Below are 15,090 nucleotides of genomic sequence, written 5' to 3'. Positions count from 1 at the left end.
AATACCCTTACTACTATGTGGTGTAGGGTATAAAAATGGATATGTTTCGAATTACAAATGAATTTCTCGGATTTCAATTGAAAATTAACGAATTACAAATGACATTCTCGAGTTACAAATAAAATGTTTCGAATTACAATTGAAAAAGATATATGTTAGTAACAATAGTTTTTTCTGTTTTTATACTATTTTTTTACAAGAAAAACCATGGTTTTCTCATCCCACAAAGTCAACGGAAAAAGTATTTGCTTTTGCTGATGTTCCCCATCTTGTAAAGCTAATCCGAAATCAATACCTTGACACCGGACTCGTAATTAATAATCGATTTATTACTTCAAGGACAATAACATATTTGTTGAAGTTCACTAATAAAAATGATACATCCAAAACATATAAATTAAGCGAAGAACATCTCTCTGTTAAGGGAGCAGGTATACAGCTAAACGTTTATAAATAATTAATGCTTTATTAACATACGATTTAGGAAGGCAAAAAGAGAAATTGGCGACCCAACTTTTCTCCAACACCACAGCAAATGCTATCAAAAGGTGTTATTACCTCGGGTTCGAGATATACAATGCAATAGATACTGCTGAATTTATTCAATTAGTAAATGATTGGTTCGATATCCACAACTCCTCTTGTAGTACTTTTGGTTTACCCGGGAAGGTATGATAACATATAAATTACGAAATTAACATATCTATATCCTTTATTGTTGGGAACCTTTTGGCAAGTTTATTGAAACCCAGAAAGGGAAATATATTTTGGGTAAGTATATGTAAGTCGTCTATAAAATTGAAGACAGAAATAAGTTCTTTGATTTTTAGCGCGCAATACTGAATTACTTTCTGGAACGGGCAACGTCGATGTTGATGAAACAGAATGGATTGGTTTCAGTCAAAATGGGCGTGAGGAATGATTCACCGAAATATCGCAACCGTGGCAAGATGATGGGTTTGAAAATTTGATGGCGGTTCAAAACACAGAGGTTACAGAAATAGATGAAACGGATTTAAATGATATTTTTATTCTTCAGGATGATGCATTAGAACATATTTCGGGATATGTAATCCGAAAGTCAAATCTTGAAGAATACCAATGTCATTCAAACTCCTTTGCATGGGTGGATCAGGTATCGAAAGGAAAATTAACAAAACCTTCAGAGCCTTTCCTGTAAAGAATAAAAAATGGATATGATTTTTAATAAAATGAATGGCATTACCATATTGGAATCCCCAACAATTCGAAAGAAGTTGATAGATGAAAGTAGCTGCATAGATTTGCCCCCTCATGTCAAGGACTTCTTTTTCAAATGCCGAATTTTTTTAGAGTGCGACTTTTAAACAAAGTTTTAAAAATAAACAATTTAAAAAGCAGTAAGTTCGGCCGGGCCGAACTTTTAATACCCTCCACCATTTGCAACGAATTTGGAAATTTTCAAAAAATAAAATCCTTAAAAAATTCTGTTAAAATTTTAAAAATACCGAATATAGCCGTTATATTGGGGTCTATACGACGTGGACATACATATGCATTGTTTGTCATAAGCCATTACCATATTCAAATTCGAAACTGGGCCCGCACCGACAATTTTCTGTCGCAGACTGTAGTTCCCATAACGAACTTCAAATACCAAATTTTAAACAATTCCGGTTAATAATGTCGCTAAAATCATCAAAATACCGAACATAGCGAGGTGCCGTTATATGGGGGCTATACGAAGACCTGCACAGACAATTTTCAGTCTTAGGGTGTAGTATCCATTTGGAACTTCAAATACCAAATTTGAAACAATTCCAGTGAATAATGTCGCTAAAATCATCAAAATACCGAATATAGGGAGGTACCGTTATATTGGGGCTATACGAAGGCGTGGACCTGCAAAGACAATTTTCTGTCTTAGGGTGTAGTATCCATTTGGAACTTCAAATACCAGATTTGAAACAATTCCCGTGAATAATGTCGCTAAAATCATCAAAATACCGAATATCGGGAGGTACCGTTATATGGGGGCTATACGAAGACATAGACTTGCACAGACAATTTTCTATCTTATGGTGTAGTATCCATTTAGAACTTCAAATACCAAATTTGAAACAATTCCGGTGAATAACGTCGCTAAAATAATCAAAATACCGAATATCGGGAGGTACCGTTATATTGGGGCTATACGAAGACGTGGACTTGCACCGACAATTTTCTATCTTAGGGTGTAGTATCCATTTGGAACTTCAAATACCAAATTTGAAACAATTCCGGCGAATAACGTCGCTAAAATCATCAAAATACCGAATATAGGGGGGTTACCGTTATATGGGAGCTATATGAAAACGTGGACCTACATGGCCCATTTACGAACTTAACCTGCCTACTGGAAAAATAAACATATGTGCAAAATTTTAGCCATCTATCTCAATTCATTCGAAAGATAGCGTGATTACAACAGACAGACAGACGGACATACAGACAGACAGACGGACATACAGACAGACAGACAGACAGACGGACATCGCTAAATCGACTTAGAATTTTACGCTGATCAAGAATATATATACTTTGTTGGGTCTGACATGAGTATTTCGAGGAGTTACAAACGGAATGACAAAGTTAATATACCCTCAATAGTATGGTGGAGGGCATAAAAAGGCTAAGCAGAGATTTACGGTTTAAAAAAAAAACCGTAAAAAAATATTTGTAAAGAATTAGTATTTATCCTTAATATATGTAACAACATTTCGATTAACAACATTATAGTAACAACATCTATAGTAATACTAGTGTCAAGCTCAATACATGTAGGTGAAGGGTTGTATTTTTTTGGACATTCGCTTTCTGGTCGACCTTATAATTGGGCCATGATATAGTCTAAACCATGGTATAATTATTACAGGTAGCAGCAAGTCCCAACTCATTTGACTCTATAGTAATACTAGTGTCAAGCTCAGTATGACGTTTTGTGATTTTATTCCATTTCTTGATATACAATAGGTATATCATTTTTAAATATAAAATTTATCTGCAGGGCAATGTAAACATTTTTGGCTTATAATAATAGAAAAAATCGCCCTTGTACTTAACAAAACGCCAACTGCGATGGTTAAAAAGTTGTGACACCCCATTAAGCAACATAGTCGTATATTTCATGTTTCCTAAAATTGCAAAATGTAGAATACCTTATGTGTGTATGCAGTTTGCTTTCAATTTGAAAGGGATGTTGCTTTTTCCACGATTTTCTAGCGATTGCTTGAAGTGTTGAGAGATTAGGACATACAGCTAACAACTGTACATTCAGGGGAATTGTATGAAAACATTCAAACTAAACAATTGAGGAAGTATTCTTCTGCATTTTAAATTTAATAATCCAAATTCCAAAATTGTATATTTTTGAAATTAAAAAAATTTATGGAAAATTAATTATTTTATTTACATTTTTGGACATATAACTCTGACACTTGTATTACGTACAAAAACAAATTTGTATGTGGTTGTTGTTACGATTGTTGTACAACAACACTTGCTGTTACCTGTATTTTTCTACCATGAGTCTAAACGTACCATTCATTGTACAATCATGTGTTCCATGGTAGAAGAATACGAATACGGTAGACGCATCGACACAGCTGTTGGGACAATGAAATGTCAAACCAATTTTAGAATTGAAAATGTTGAATAGAAAATTACTCAAATTTTGTAAAAATTGCTGGAAAACGCGAATTATAATAATATCCGAATGACGTCGTATAAGAAAACGTATAAAATTTACTTATATTTGACAGACCATTTAAAATGTTTTGACATATCAATGTTCCCAAGCGTCGATGCATCTACTTGTATTCTTCTACCAAGCGTGTGTTTTAACTCCAACGATAGGAGATTGAACAGCACAATATCTTAAATACTTAACGCCGTCATAAGATCTGCAATTTTACATTTAGTTCCAATTACAATATTTTTTTCTGACGTTTTTATATGAAGGCTTCCACAGCCATATTTCGTCCTGACCACCATGGAATATCAGAAAATTGGAAAATTTGTTCTACCAAAAGATGATTTGGAGAACATTTTATATGCTAAAATACTCGTTAGGATCTTTACTCTCATTTGAAATTCATAGTTTTTGGACGTTTTTATATGAAGGCTCCCAGAGCCGTATTTCGTCCTGACCATTGATACGAAAATGTTCGCGAAAACCTCATTTCAACAATTCTAATAGTTCATTTTGGACGAGGTTTGAATAGGGAGACCTCCAGAGGCGATCTTCTGTCCTGACCACCAGTTGGAAATCAGAAAGTCTCCAACTTTGTTCTACCAAAAACTGAATTTGGACTAAGTATTGATTCCCTGAGGGTGTTTGTCAGTTCACCTAAGAGGCGCGTCCCCACCGTCGGATGGGGGGATGGATGATCGCACTATTTTGCTCGAACTAGGCCGTCTAGCTACGAACTGGGTGGAGCGGAATAGTTTAATCACCCGTCCGTGGGAGTTTTTACTCCCTGCGGACAAGAAACTATCTACGGGGGTGTTCCCCAAAAACAAAAAACAAACATGGAAGAATAAAGAAAGAAAAAGTAACTGTGCAGGGCCTAAATAACCCAGTACCGGCGGATGTTTGTGATCCAGCCACGAGTCACACCCTGTCGTCATCCAACGATCGTCAGAACAAAAAAGCAGTCTGGGGCCAACGGCGAAAGCTCAAAGGCAACAAAACACTAAAAATTCTAAGGATGTTCCAAAGGGGACTACAAATACTCCCCAACTCCGTTGGAGGCAGGGAAGAGAATAAGGTCCCCTGAGGAACAGAACACTGCTAAGTCGGCGAAAAAGAGCTTCCCACCTGCATATGCTCCGGGCAAACTACGTCAAGGACCTCGCAAAGGAGGCTGTAAAAGGAATCCTTTGACCGAGGGCGAGAAGGTAAGCCCCAGCACTGGAAAGGTGTGCCCGACCGTGAAATCGACTGCTAAACCAGTCTTACAAAGACTATGGGCATGGCATTCTATATCTCTAACGCTGTCAGGTTCATAAATAATAAGGTGAGGACCGGAGACGAAGACAGTCTAGCAGCGAGGAGGAGAAAGAAGACCCCCCAAGCAACACAGAACAGGTAGTCGGCGACAAAATTACCGACTCTCAAGAAGACCGTTTACTGGAGGACCAATGATCGAGGTCATCAAGACCAACCTTCATCGGAGTGAAACGGTAACCTTGGCTCTGATGAAACTAATAAATTCAGGTAAGATTCACATTGGTTTAATTTAGGAACCTTGGACAGTTCAGACCAGGGTCTTTGGACTAAACCATATAAACTGCCAACTATTCTATGCCAACACAGGGTCTCGACCAGGAACTTGTATAATATGTCACCAAAACGTATGTTCTCTTTTCTCCCACAGTTGTCAACATCGGACGCAACAGTACTAAGGCTGGGGAAAGGAAACATATACCTAGCGTCCGTTTACCTACCGTTCGACGCGCCGACATCACCACCTTCGTAGGAACTGCAGCGGCTGGTGAGCAAAACAAAACAAACAGGTAACGAAGTATTAGTAGGTAGCTCTGCTAACTCTCACCATATTGCGTGTGGTAGTACTAACATTAATAAAAGGGACCAGTCCCTACTAGATTATCTAAATACTAACGACCTAATAATTCTTAACATTGGGAGTAAGGCGACCTTTGTAAACAAAATTAGGGAGGAGATTTTAGACATTACTTTTTGTTCAGGACATCTTAAAAACGAGATTCAGAATTGGAGGGTTTCGGAAGAACACTCTTTCTCGGATCATAGGAATATAAGGTTTGAGCTAACACGGCCCTCCCGGAGCCAATAAGTTTTAGGAACAAATCCAAGACTGACTGGATGAAGTATGGGAGACTAGTAAAAGAGAGGCTAGGGCAGGGAATTGAATGCCTAAGCACAGACGACGTAGACAGATATGTCAATAGGTTAACGGAGAACCTAGTAAAGTCTTTCGAGGAATGTTGTCCACTTCGAGAGAGAGGTAATCTACCTTCTGTCCTGATCACCAGTTGGAAATCAGAAAATCTCCAACTTTGTTCTGCCAAAAACTGATTTTGAATTAAGTATAGATACGAAAATGTTGGTGAAGACGTCTTTAATTCTAATAGCTCATTTTGGGCGAGTTTTGAATAGGGCATCCTCCAGATTCGGTCTTCTGCCCGGCCCCCAGTTGGAAATCAGAAAATCTCCAACTTTGTTCTACCAAAAACTGATTTTGGACTAAGTATTCGTACCAATATCCGTGAAGACCTCCTCTTTAATTATGTTATATTCCACCTTCAGTGGCGCTATGGTGTGGTTCGACTTGCTCAGACGGTGGCACTTTCAGGGGGTTCCCAACCCTGCCGCCACTAGCACAAGGGGAAGAACAATAAATATAAATTGTTGTACCTAACACACACATAAAACGAAACGATTACATATTTGACGTGCCACTATGACATGGAAGCTTGATGATAAATGCTTAAACACTGAGCCCGCCCAACCTGGATCCTTTCGTTCCCTATAATTATTCCTTTTTAAAGTGTCCCTTTTTCCACGCACTCTTTTACCCCAACACAGCATACCTCTAGCTTCCTCCCTCACATAAAATTTAGCACAACATAACGTAATTTACGTTTTCACACAACAAAAAACGACATTTATTGACATAGTCAGTTTATTTAACACTAATATTAATAAAACCTTGGTTTTGCTTATACTCTTACTAGGATCATTAACGCCGCATTTAAAAAAAATAGATGGAGTCATTGACTCAGATTACTTTATATTACGGATAGTTGCTTAGCCCACTCTTTTTATTTCGCTTGGCTTATTATACACACCTGCCTAACAGAGCTCTTTTAGTAGGTTTAGGAAATCTTCAATTTGGCCCATAGGTTTAAAAAATTCAAGAAGGACTATCTGTACTTCAGGGGTACTACTGCACTCCTATAATATACCAGTCTGGCATTAATAACCCATCACAAATCAATTCACTTATGCACTATTCACACCAACTACTAATTAGCCTTCTTATAACTACACAGATAGTTTCATATATTGTGGAATTCCTTTTTTAAGTTATCGCATTTGTGTGGTGATTAATATGTTTTTATACCCTCCACCATATGCTAGGAACACAATTGGAGCGAACGACGAATTTCGCCCTACGCGGCGACAAAATGTGCCGCGAAAATTCGTCGTATGGAACACAATACCGACGAAATTATAAAACAGCTGATGAAGTTGTTTACTTTTTGCTCATTTGTTGACTACAATGAATTATACAAGAATACATAATTCTTTACGTTCTCTATTATAATTTCACTTATGTCCATCTTCTCTATTATAAATTCACTGATATCCATCTTCACTCTGGACCATAACAAATTTTAAAGTAAAAAGTAACTTTATTTACTAAAACACATAAAATTCGTACAAGTATGGCCACCTTGTACTGTTTTGTTCGCCGGTCGCCGGCGTATGAAATAGAAATAATGCTAGAAACACAATTGGAGCGAACGACGAATTTCGCCCTACGCGGCGACAAAATGAGCCGCGAAAATTCGTCGTATGGAACACAATACCGACGAAATTATAAAACAGCTGATAAAGTTGTTTACTTTTTGCTGATTTGTTGACTACAATGAATCAGAGAATTGTAAAGTTAATTAAAATTGTTAAAATAATAAACATAATGCATATTATAGTAAAAGCTTATCTGCTTGTGCGAAAACGTTTACGGAGAAGATGGTGGGTACGGCCAGTGAACATTAAAAGAAACACTGAAGGATTCCAGAGAATGGCTTTTACGGAGCTAAAATTAAGAGATGAAGAGCACTTCTTTAAAGCTACAAGGATGACCGTGGAGAAGTTTAATGCTCTTCTAGATTTGCTTAAACCACGATTGCAAAGATTTTCAAAAAGAAAGCCAATTGACGAGGAAACACGTTTGGGCTTAACTCTAATGCTAGGAACACAATTGGAGCGAACGACGAATTTCGCCCTACGCGGCGACAAAATGAGCCGCGAAAATTCGTCGTATGGAACACAATACCGACGAAATTATAAAACAGCTGATGAAGTTGTTTACTTTTTGCTCATTTGTTGACTACAATGAATTATACAAGAACACATAATTCTTTACGTTCTCTGTTATAATTTCACTTATGTCCATCTTCTCTATTATAAATTCACTGATATCCATCTTCACTCAGGCGCAAGTACTCAAATAAATAAACAAATTAATTATGTTTTTTTTATACGAGTAACAGATAGTAGAGTGACCATAACAAATTTTAAAGTAAAAAGTAACTTTATTTACTAAAACACATAAAATTCGTACAAGTATGGCCACCTTGTACTGTTTTGTTCGCCGGTCGCCGGCGTATGAAATAGAAATAAAGCTAATTGAGTTCGCGGCGACCGACGAAATTTTCGCCGGTGCCGTGATTGTGTGCACTTCCATATACACATATGTGTTTTATTTTTGACGACGAACATACGCCGCGAAAAAATTCGTCGTTCGCTCCAATTGTGTTCCTAGCATAATGTAAGTGTTTGCTGAGAACTAATTTCCAGACAACAATTGATCCATATATTTTATTGCCAGATACCTAGCTCATGGTTGCAGTACACAGTTTTTGGCATGGACATACAAAATGGGTGTTTCGACTGTGAGAAAGATAATTTATGAAACTTGCGATGCGATCTGGAGCGAGCTCCATGAGGTATATGTTTCCCAACCTAATCACCACAAGTGGAAAAGCATTGCTGAAAGGTTTGGAAACTTAAATGTATAGTGTTAAATAAAATAATAATATATGATATATTTATTTGAAAAGATTTTACACGAAAACAGGCATGCCGCATTGTGTTGGGGCTATTGATGGCAAGCATGTCAACATCTTTTGTCCAAAAAATAGTGGTTCACTTTTTTATAATTATAAAAAAAGTTTTAGCATTGTGCTAATGGCGGTATGTGACGCGGATTATAATTTTATGTTTGTTGATGTTGGAGCTTTTGGCAGCCAAAGTGATGGTGGAGTCTTTGCAAGAAGTTCGTTTGGAAAAATGATTTTGAGAAATCAAATTAATCTTCCCCCTGATGATAAACTACCTGGTAAAAGATTTTGTACATTTAATTATAGTAATTAAATTTTGAGTTTATACATTTAGGCACTGATAAAACGTTTCCGTATTTCTTTGTGGGAGACAATGCTTTCCCTTTGAAGAGAAATTTAATGAGGCCATATCCTGGACGAAGCTTGTCTGCCGCTAAACAAAATTTTAACAAAAAGTTATCTGCCGCTCGTGTATACATTGAAAACTCTTTTGGCATTTTAACAAACAGGTGGAGGATTTTACATACAAACATTCAAGTGTCACCCAAAAACGCAGATAAAATAGTTTTAGCAACGGTAGTTCTTCATAATTACCTAATGTTAGATAAAACCTGCGGATATTTTGAAGAAAGTTTGGTGGATCACGAAGAAAATGGAGTAATTATTCGTGGTACATGGAGGCAGGCATCAGAATCCCAGCCTTCTATCCGAATTTCCCATGCCAACCGTTCATCAGCAAGTGCTTTTGCTGTGAGAGACGAATTAACAAACCACTTTTTTGAAATTCATTCCTGAAAAATTTCTTCGAATTCAATTTCATTAATATTTTAGTAATCAAAAACATAAAATAGTAATAAAACAAAACCAAAACTCAAATGTATTTAATACAAACTATATACTAAGGCAACATTTAATGTCATTTCAGTCATAATTAAAAAAAAAACTTAAAAAACAAAAAAAGAAAAAATTCAGTTCATAGAATTGAAATTTAAAATTAAAAAAAAATCAAGGTATGTTCTGGGCAATTTCCTTGTAAACTAAGCTCACGACCTTAGCCTCGATTTCTGACATTGTGACCTGTGGTAAATTCGACTCAATTAGTTTTTGGGCCAAGCTTTCGAAAAGCAACAAGGTTGAGTTGCGGCTAATTTCACTCCCTGAAGCAATTTCTCTTACAGAATTTGCACACTCCTGCATAACCTGCTTGAAGACCGTAGTTATTTCTGCGTCCGCGTGCTTCTTGGTGTACTTCGGCGGAGGTTCGTTTGCTTGGCTGCTGCTTTCGTCAGTTAGCAGAAAATCGTTGACAGAAGACGACGAGCAATCAAGAATGCTTGGCAAATCATTGTCTATGTTATCAATGTTTCCAATTGTTCTACTCAAATGAAAACACATTAAAATTTGGTAGTAACATATTAATAGAATGTAATTACGTTCGTGCATCTTTGTAGTCATCTAAAAACTCCAGCGACTCCATATATCTCCATCTTTTAGATGGGCTTGGTGCGCCACTTCCGGAAGCAAGCTGAGCTGCTCTTTTGCGCCTCTTGTAGGTATCTCGGAGCCCTTTCCACCGTTTCCTGCAAGCTTCACCTAAATTTTTCAATTAAAGATATAAAGAAATGTATGTAAGTACATGTGTAAAACAACATTGTCATTTATTTCTTGCTTACCCGACAAATTGACCAAGCTGCCAATTTCCTCCCATACTTCCGTCTTTTTTTTGAACATTCTTGTAGTCTTTTGAGGCCAAATTATACAAGAACTCATAATTCTTTACGTTCTCTATTAAAATTTCAGTTATGTCCATCTTCTCTATTATAAATTCACTGATATCCATCTTCACTCAGGCGCAAGTACACAAATAAATAAACAAATTATTTATGTTTTTTTATACGAATAACAGATAGTAGAGTGACCATAACAAATTTTAAAGTAAAAAGTAACTTTATTTACTAAAACACATAAAATTCGTACAAGTATGGCCACCTTGTACTGTTTGTTCGCCGGTCGCCGGCGTATGAAATAGAAATAAAGCTAATTGAGTTCGCGGCGACCGACGAAATTTTCGCCGGTGCCGTGATTGTGTGCACTTCCATATACACATATGTGTTTTATTTTTGACGACGAACATACGCCGCGAAAAAATTCGTCGTTCGCTCCAATTGTGTTTCTAGCATAAAGCTAATTGAGTTCGCGGCGACCGACGAAATTTTCGCCGTTGCCGTGATTGTGTGCACTTCCATATACACATATGTGTTTTATTTTTGACGACGAACATACGCCGCGAAAAAATTCGTCGTTCGCTCCAATTGTGTTCCTAGCATTAGCTTTATTTCTATTTCATACGCCGGCGACCGGCGAACAAAACAGTACAAGGTGGCCATACTTGTACGAATTTTATGTGTTTTAGTAAATAACGTTACTTTTTACTTTAAAATTTGTTATGGTCACTCTACTATCTGTTACTCGTATAAAAAAAACATAATTAATTTTTGAGTTTTGCCTTATTAAGGCGAAGATCATATGTTTTATGATTTAAGTGTTTGTTTTCTCTTTCGAGACGAGCTTAATGATCTGAAATTTGCAGTGAAAAGGAAAGCCAGATAGACACTATCACACACTCACCACTATGCGACGCGTTTCGCCGTTGGTTAAGCGGCTCATCAGGCATATTTGATGTGGATGATGGCTTACAAGGGCCGTTCTCTGGAAAGTAGTATATATTTCGAACTTATTGCAAAATTAGCATATGTGAATTATACACTAGAAACTCTCCAGGTTCGACTCAAGTTCTATTGGCAGATCTTTTTCACAGCAACGTTTTTGTTTTTGTAGTGATGGATTTTTTGTCCACAACAACTACATTGCTTCCAATGCATACACTTGTTTTAGTGCTGCTTTAGGAAGACGGGTTAATGGCTCTGAACGTAGAGACGGCAACTTCTAGTTGGCTGCACACAGAGGTCCGCGGTTCAAATCCCACAGCCAGGCTCGGCTGAATTTTTGAGTTTTGCCTTATTAAGGCGAAGATCATATGTTTTATGATTTAAGTGTTTGTTTTCTCTTTCGAGACGAGCTTAATGATCTGAAATTTGCAGTGAAAAGGAAAGCCAGATAGACACTATCACACACTCACCACTATGCGACGCGTTTCGCCGTTGGTTAAGCGGCTCATCAGGCATATTTGATGTGGATGATGGCTTACAAGGGCCGTTCTCTGGAAAGTAGTATATATTTCGAACTTATTGCAAAATTAGCATATGTGAATTATACACTAGAAACTCTCCAGGTTCGACTCAAGTTCTATTGGCAGATCTTTTTCACAGCAACGTTTTTGTTTTTGTAGTGATGGATTTTTTGTCCACAACAACTACATTGCTTCCAATGCATACACTTGTTTTAGTGCTGCTTTAGGAAGACGGGTTAATGGCTCTGAACGTAGAGACGGCAACTTCTAGTTGGCTGCACACAGAGGTCCGCGGTTCAAATCCCACAGCCAGGCTCGGCTGAATTTTTGAGTTTTGCCTTATTAAGGCGAAGATCATATGTTTTATGATTTAAGTGTTTGTTTTCTCTTTCGAGACGAGCTTAATGATCTGAAATTTGCAGTGAAAAGGAAAGCCAGATAGACACTATCACACACTCACCACTATGCGACGCGTTTCGCCGTTGGTTAAGCGGCTCATCAGGCATATTTGATGTGGATGATGGCTTACAAGGGCCGTTCTCTGGAAAGTAGTATATATTTCGAACTTATTGCAAAATTAGCATATGTGAATTATACACTAGAAGCTCTCCAGGTTCGACTCAAGTTCTATTGGCAGATCTTTTTCACAGCAACGTTTTTGTTTTTGTAGTGATGGATTTTTTGTCCACAACAACTACATTGCTTCCAATGCATACACTTGTTTTAGTGCTGCTTTAGGAAGACGGGTTAATGGCTCTGAACGTAGAGACGGCAACTTCTAGTTGGCTGCACACAGAGGTCCGCGGTTCAAATCCCACAGCCAGGCTCGGCTGAATTTTTGAGTTTTGCCTTATTAAGGCGAAGATCATATGTTTTATGATTTAAGTGTTTGTTTTCTCTTTCGAGACGAGCTTAATGATCTGAAATTTGTTTATTTATTTGTGTACTTGCGCCTGAGTGAAGATGGATATCAGTGAATTTATAATAGAGAAGATGGACATAAGTGAAATTATAATAGAGAACGTAAAGAATTATGTGTTCTTGTATAATTCATTGTAGTCAACAAATGAGCAAAAAGTAAACAACTTCATCAGCTGTTTTATAATTTCGTCGGTATTGTGTTCCATACGACGAATCTTCGCGGCTCATTTTGTCGCCGCGTAGGGCGAAATTCGTCGTTCGCTCCAATTGTGTTCCTAGCAATACTATGGAGGGTATATTAACTTTGTCATTCCGTTTGTAACTCCTCGAAATACTCATGTCAGACCCAACAAAGTATATATATTCTTGATCAGCGTAAAATTCTAAGTCGATTTAGCGATGTCCGTCTGTCTGTCTGTCTGTTGTAATCACGCTATCTTTCGAATAAATTGAGATAGATGGCTAAAATTTTGCACACATGTTTATTTTTCCAGTAGGCAGGTTAAGTTCGTAAATGGGCCATGTAGGTCCACGTTTTCATATAGCTCCCATATAACGGTACCTCCGGATTTTCGGTATTTTGATGATTTTAGCGACGTTATTCACCGGAATTGTTTCAAATTTGGTATTTTAAGTTCCAAATGGATACTACACCCTAAGATAGAAAATTATCTGTGCAAGTCTATGTCTTCGTATAGCCCCCATATAACGGTACCTCCCGATATTCGGTATTTTGATGATTTTAGCGACATTATTCACGGGAATTGTTTCAAATCTGGTATTTGAAGTTCTAAATGGATACTACACCCTAAGACAGAAAATTGTCTTTGCAGGTCCACGTCTTCGTATAGCCCCAATATAACGGTACCTCCCGATATTCGGTATTTTGATGATTTTAGCGACATTATTCACGGGAATTGTTTCAAATCTGGTATTTGAAGTTCCAAATGGATACTACACCCTAAAACAGAAAATTGTCTTTGCAGGTCCACGTCTTCGTATAGCCCCAATATAACGGTACCTCCCTATATTCGGTATTTTGATGATTTTAGCGACATTATTCACTGAAATTGTTTCAAATTTGGTATTTTAAGTTCCAAATGGATTCTACACCCTAAGACTGAAAATTGTCTGTGCAGGTCCACGTCTTCGTATAGCCCCCATTTTGATGATTTTAGCGACATTATTAACCGGAATTGTTTAAAATTTGATATTTGAAGTTCGTTATGGGAACTACAGTCTGTGACAGAAAATTGTCGGTGCGGGTCCAGTTTCGAATTTGAATATGGTAATGGCTTATGACAAACAATGCATATGTATGTCCACGTCGTATAGACCCCAACATAACGGCTATATTCGGTATTTTTAAAATTTTAACAGAATTTTATTTTTTGAAAATTTCCAAATTCGTTGTAAATGGTGGAGGGTATTAAAAGTTCGGCCCGGCCGAACTTACTGCTTTTTAACTTGTTTTTTTTTAATTTAAAAGCTGAATGATTTATTTAAGCGCTTTTTCTTATTTTTTGACACGGCATAGGCGAAATTCAAATTGGGGGATACCAATCCTCCATGGAAAAAAGCAGACCTCCTCTCACGTACTTCTTGAGGAGGCCCACGTATATCTTGTTGTGATGGGCGCTTTCTGTTTGATTGTACGCCACATGCATTGGATTGTTGATGCCCTGTTTTTGCATGGAACAGTTCGAGAATGGTTGTTGCTGCCGCTGCATATGTACACTGTTAACATGCGATACATTTTGGGCAATGTCGCTGGAGATGTTGGCGGGTGAATTCATACCATGTGGTGCAATTTTATTCAAGTCCTAGGTGTTGAGATTATGTCCAGCATTGGCCTTAATATGTAATTTATCGTGGACATTTCCATTCGGCCCAGACGTAGAAGATATTACAGTTGTGGGCTTGTGTAAACATTTCGAGGGCTAACTATCAATTTGGGACTTTTGCAATTGACCCCGAGAGTCGTATTATTACTTGGCTTAATTTCCACACACAACATAAAATGTAAACAATCATCTCGTTTGGTTTGGATTGGTTTAAACAAATTTGCTGCAAACTTTAAATGTCATGGCGAATATATATTTTTCGCCTTAGATGCCAATTTTGACATT

General features: G+C 37.4%; 1 protein-coding gene and 1 long non-coding RNA gene across 2 annotated transcripts; one reads left to right on the top strand and one right to left on the bottom strand.

Annotated features, from left to right (window-relative positions):
• Window positions 1–7,560: 7,560 nt before the first annotated feature.
• Window positions 7,561–9,718, top strand: LOC131803645 (uncharacterized). The gene is made up of 4 exons (XR_009342700.1): window positions 7,561–8,558; window positions 8,619–8,786; window positions 8,851–9,128; window positions 9,185–9,718. It is a non-coding gene; the product is annotated as an uncharacterized LOC131803645 (long non-coding RNA).
• LOC131800455 (uncharacterized) lies at window positions 9,702–11,147 on the bottom strand. The gene is made up of 3 exons (XM_059125074.1): window positions 10,524–11,147; window positions 10,284–10,443; window positions 9,702–10,225 (listed from the first exon to the last, which is right to left on the bottom strand). The coding sequence occupies exons 1-3, from the start codon at window positions 10,618–10,620 to the stop codon at window positions 9,856–9,858; spliced, it is 627 nt and encodes a 208-aa protein (XP_058981057.1). The 5' UTR covers window positions 10,621–11,147; the 3' UTR covers window positions 9,702–9,855.
• Between the last annotated feature and the right edge of the window lie 3,943 nt (window positions 11,148–15,090).

This window comes from Musca domestica, unplaced genomic scaffold, assembly GCF_030504385.1.
Source record: "Musca domestica strain aabys unplaced genomic scaffold, Musca_domestica.polishedcontigs.V.1.1 31, whole genome shotgun sequence".
Taxonomy (NCBI): Eukaryota; Metazoa; Arthropoda; class Insecta; order Diptera; family Muscidae; genus Musca; species Musca domestica.
The sequence above is the reverse complement of the archived record's forward strand: the minus strand, read 5'-3'. Positions and strand labels throughout refer to the sequence as shown.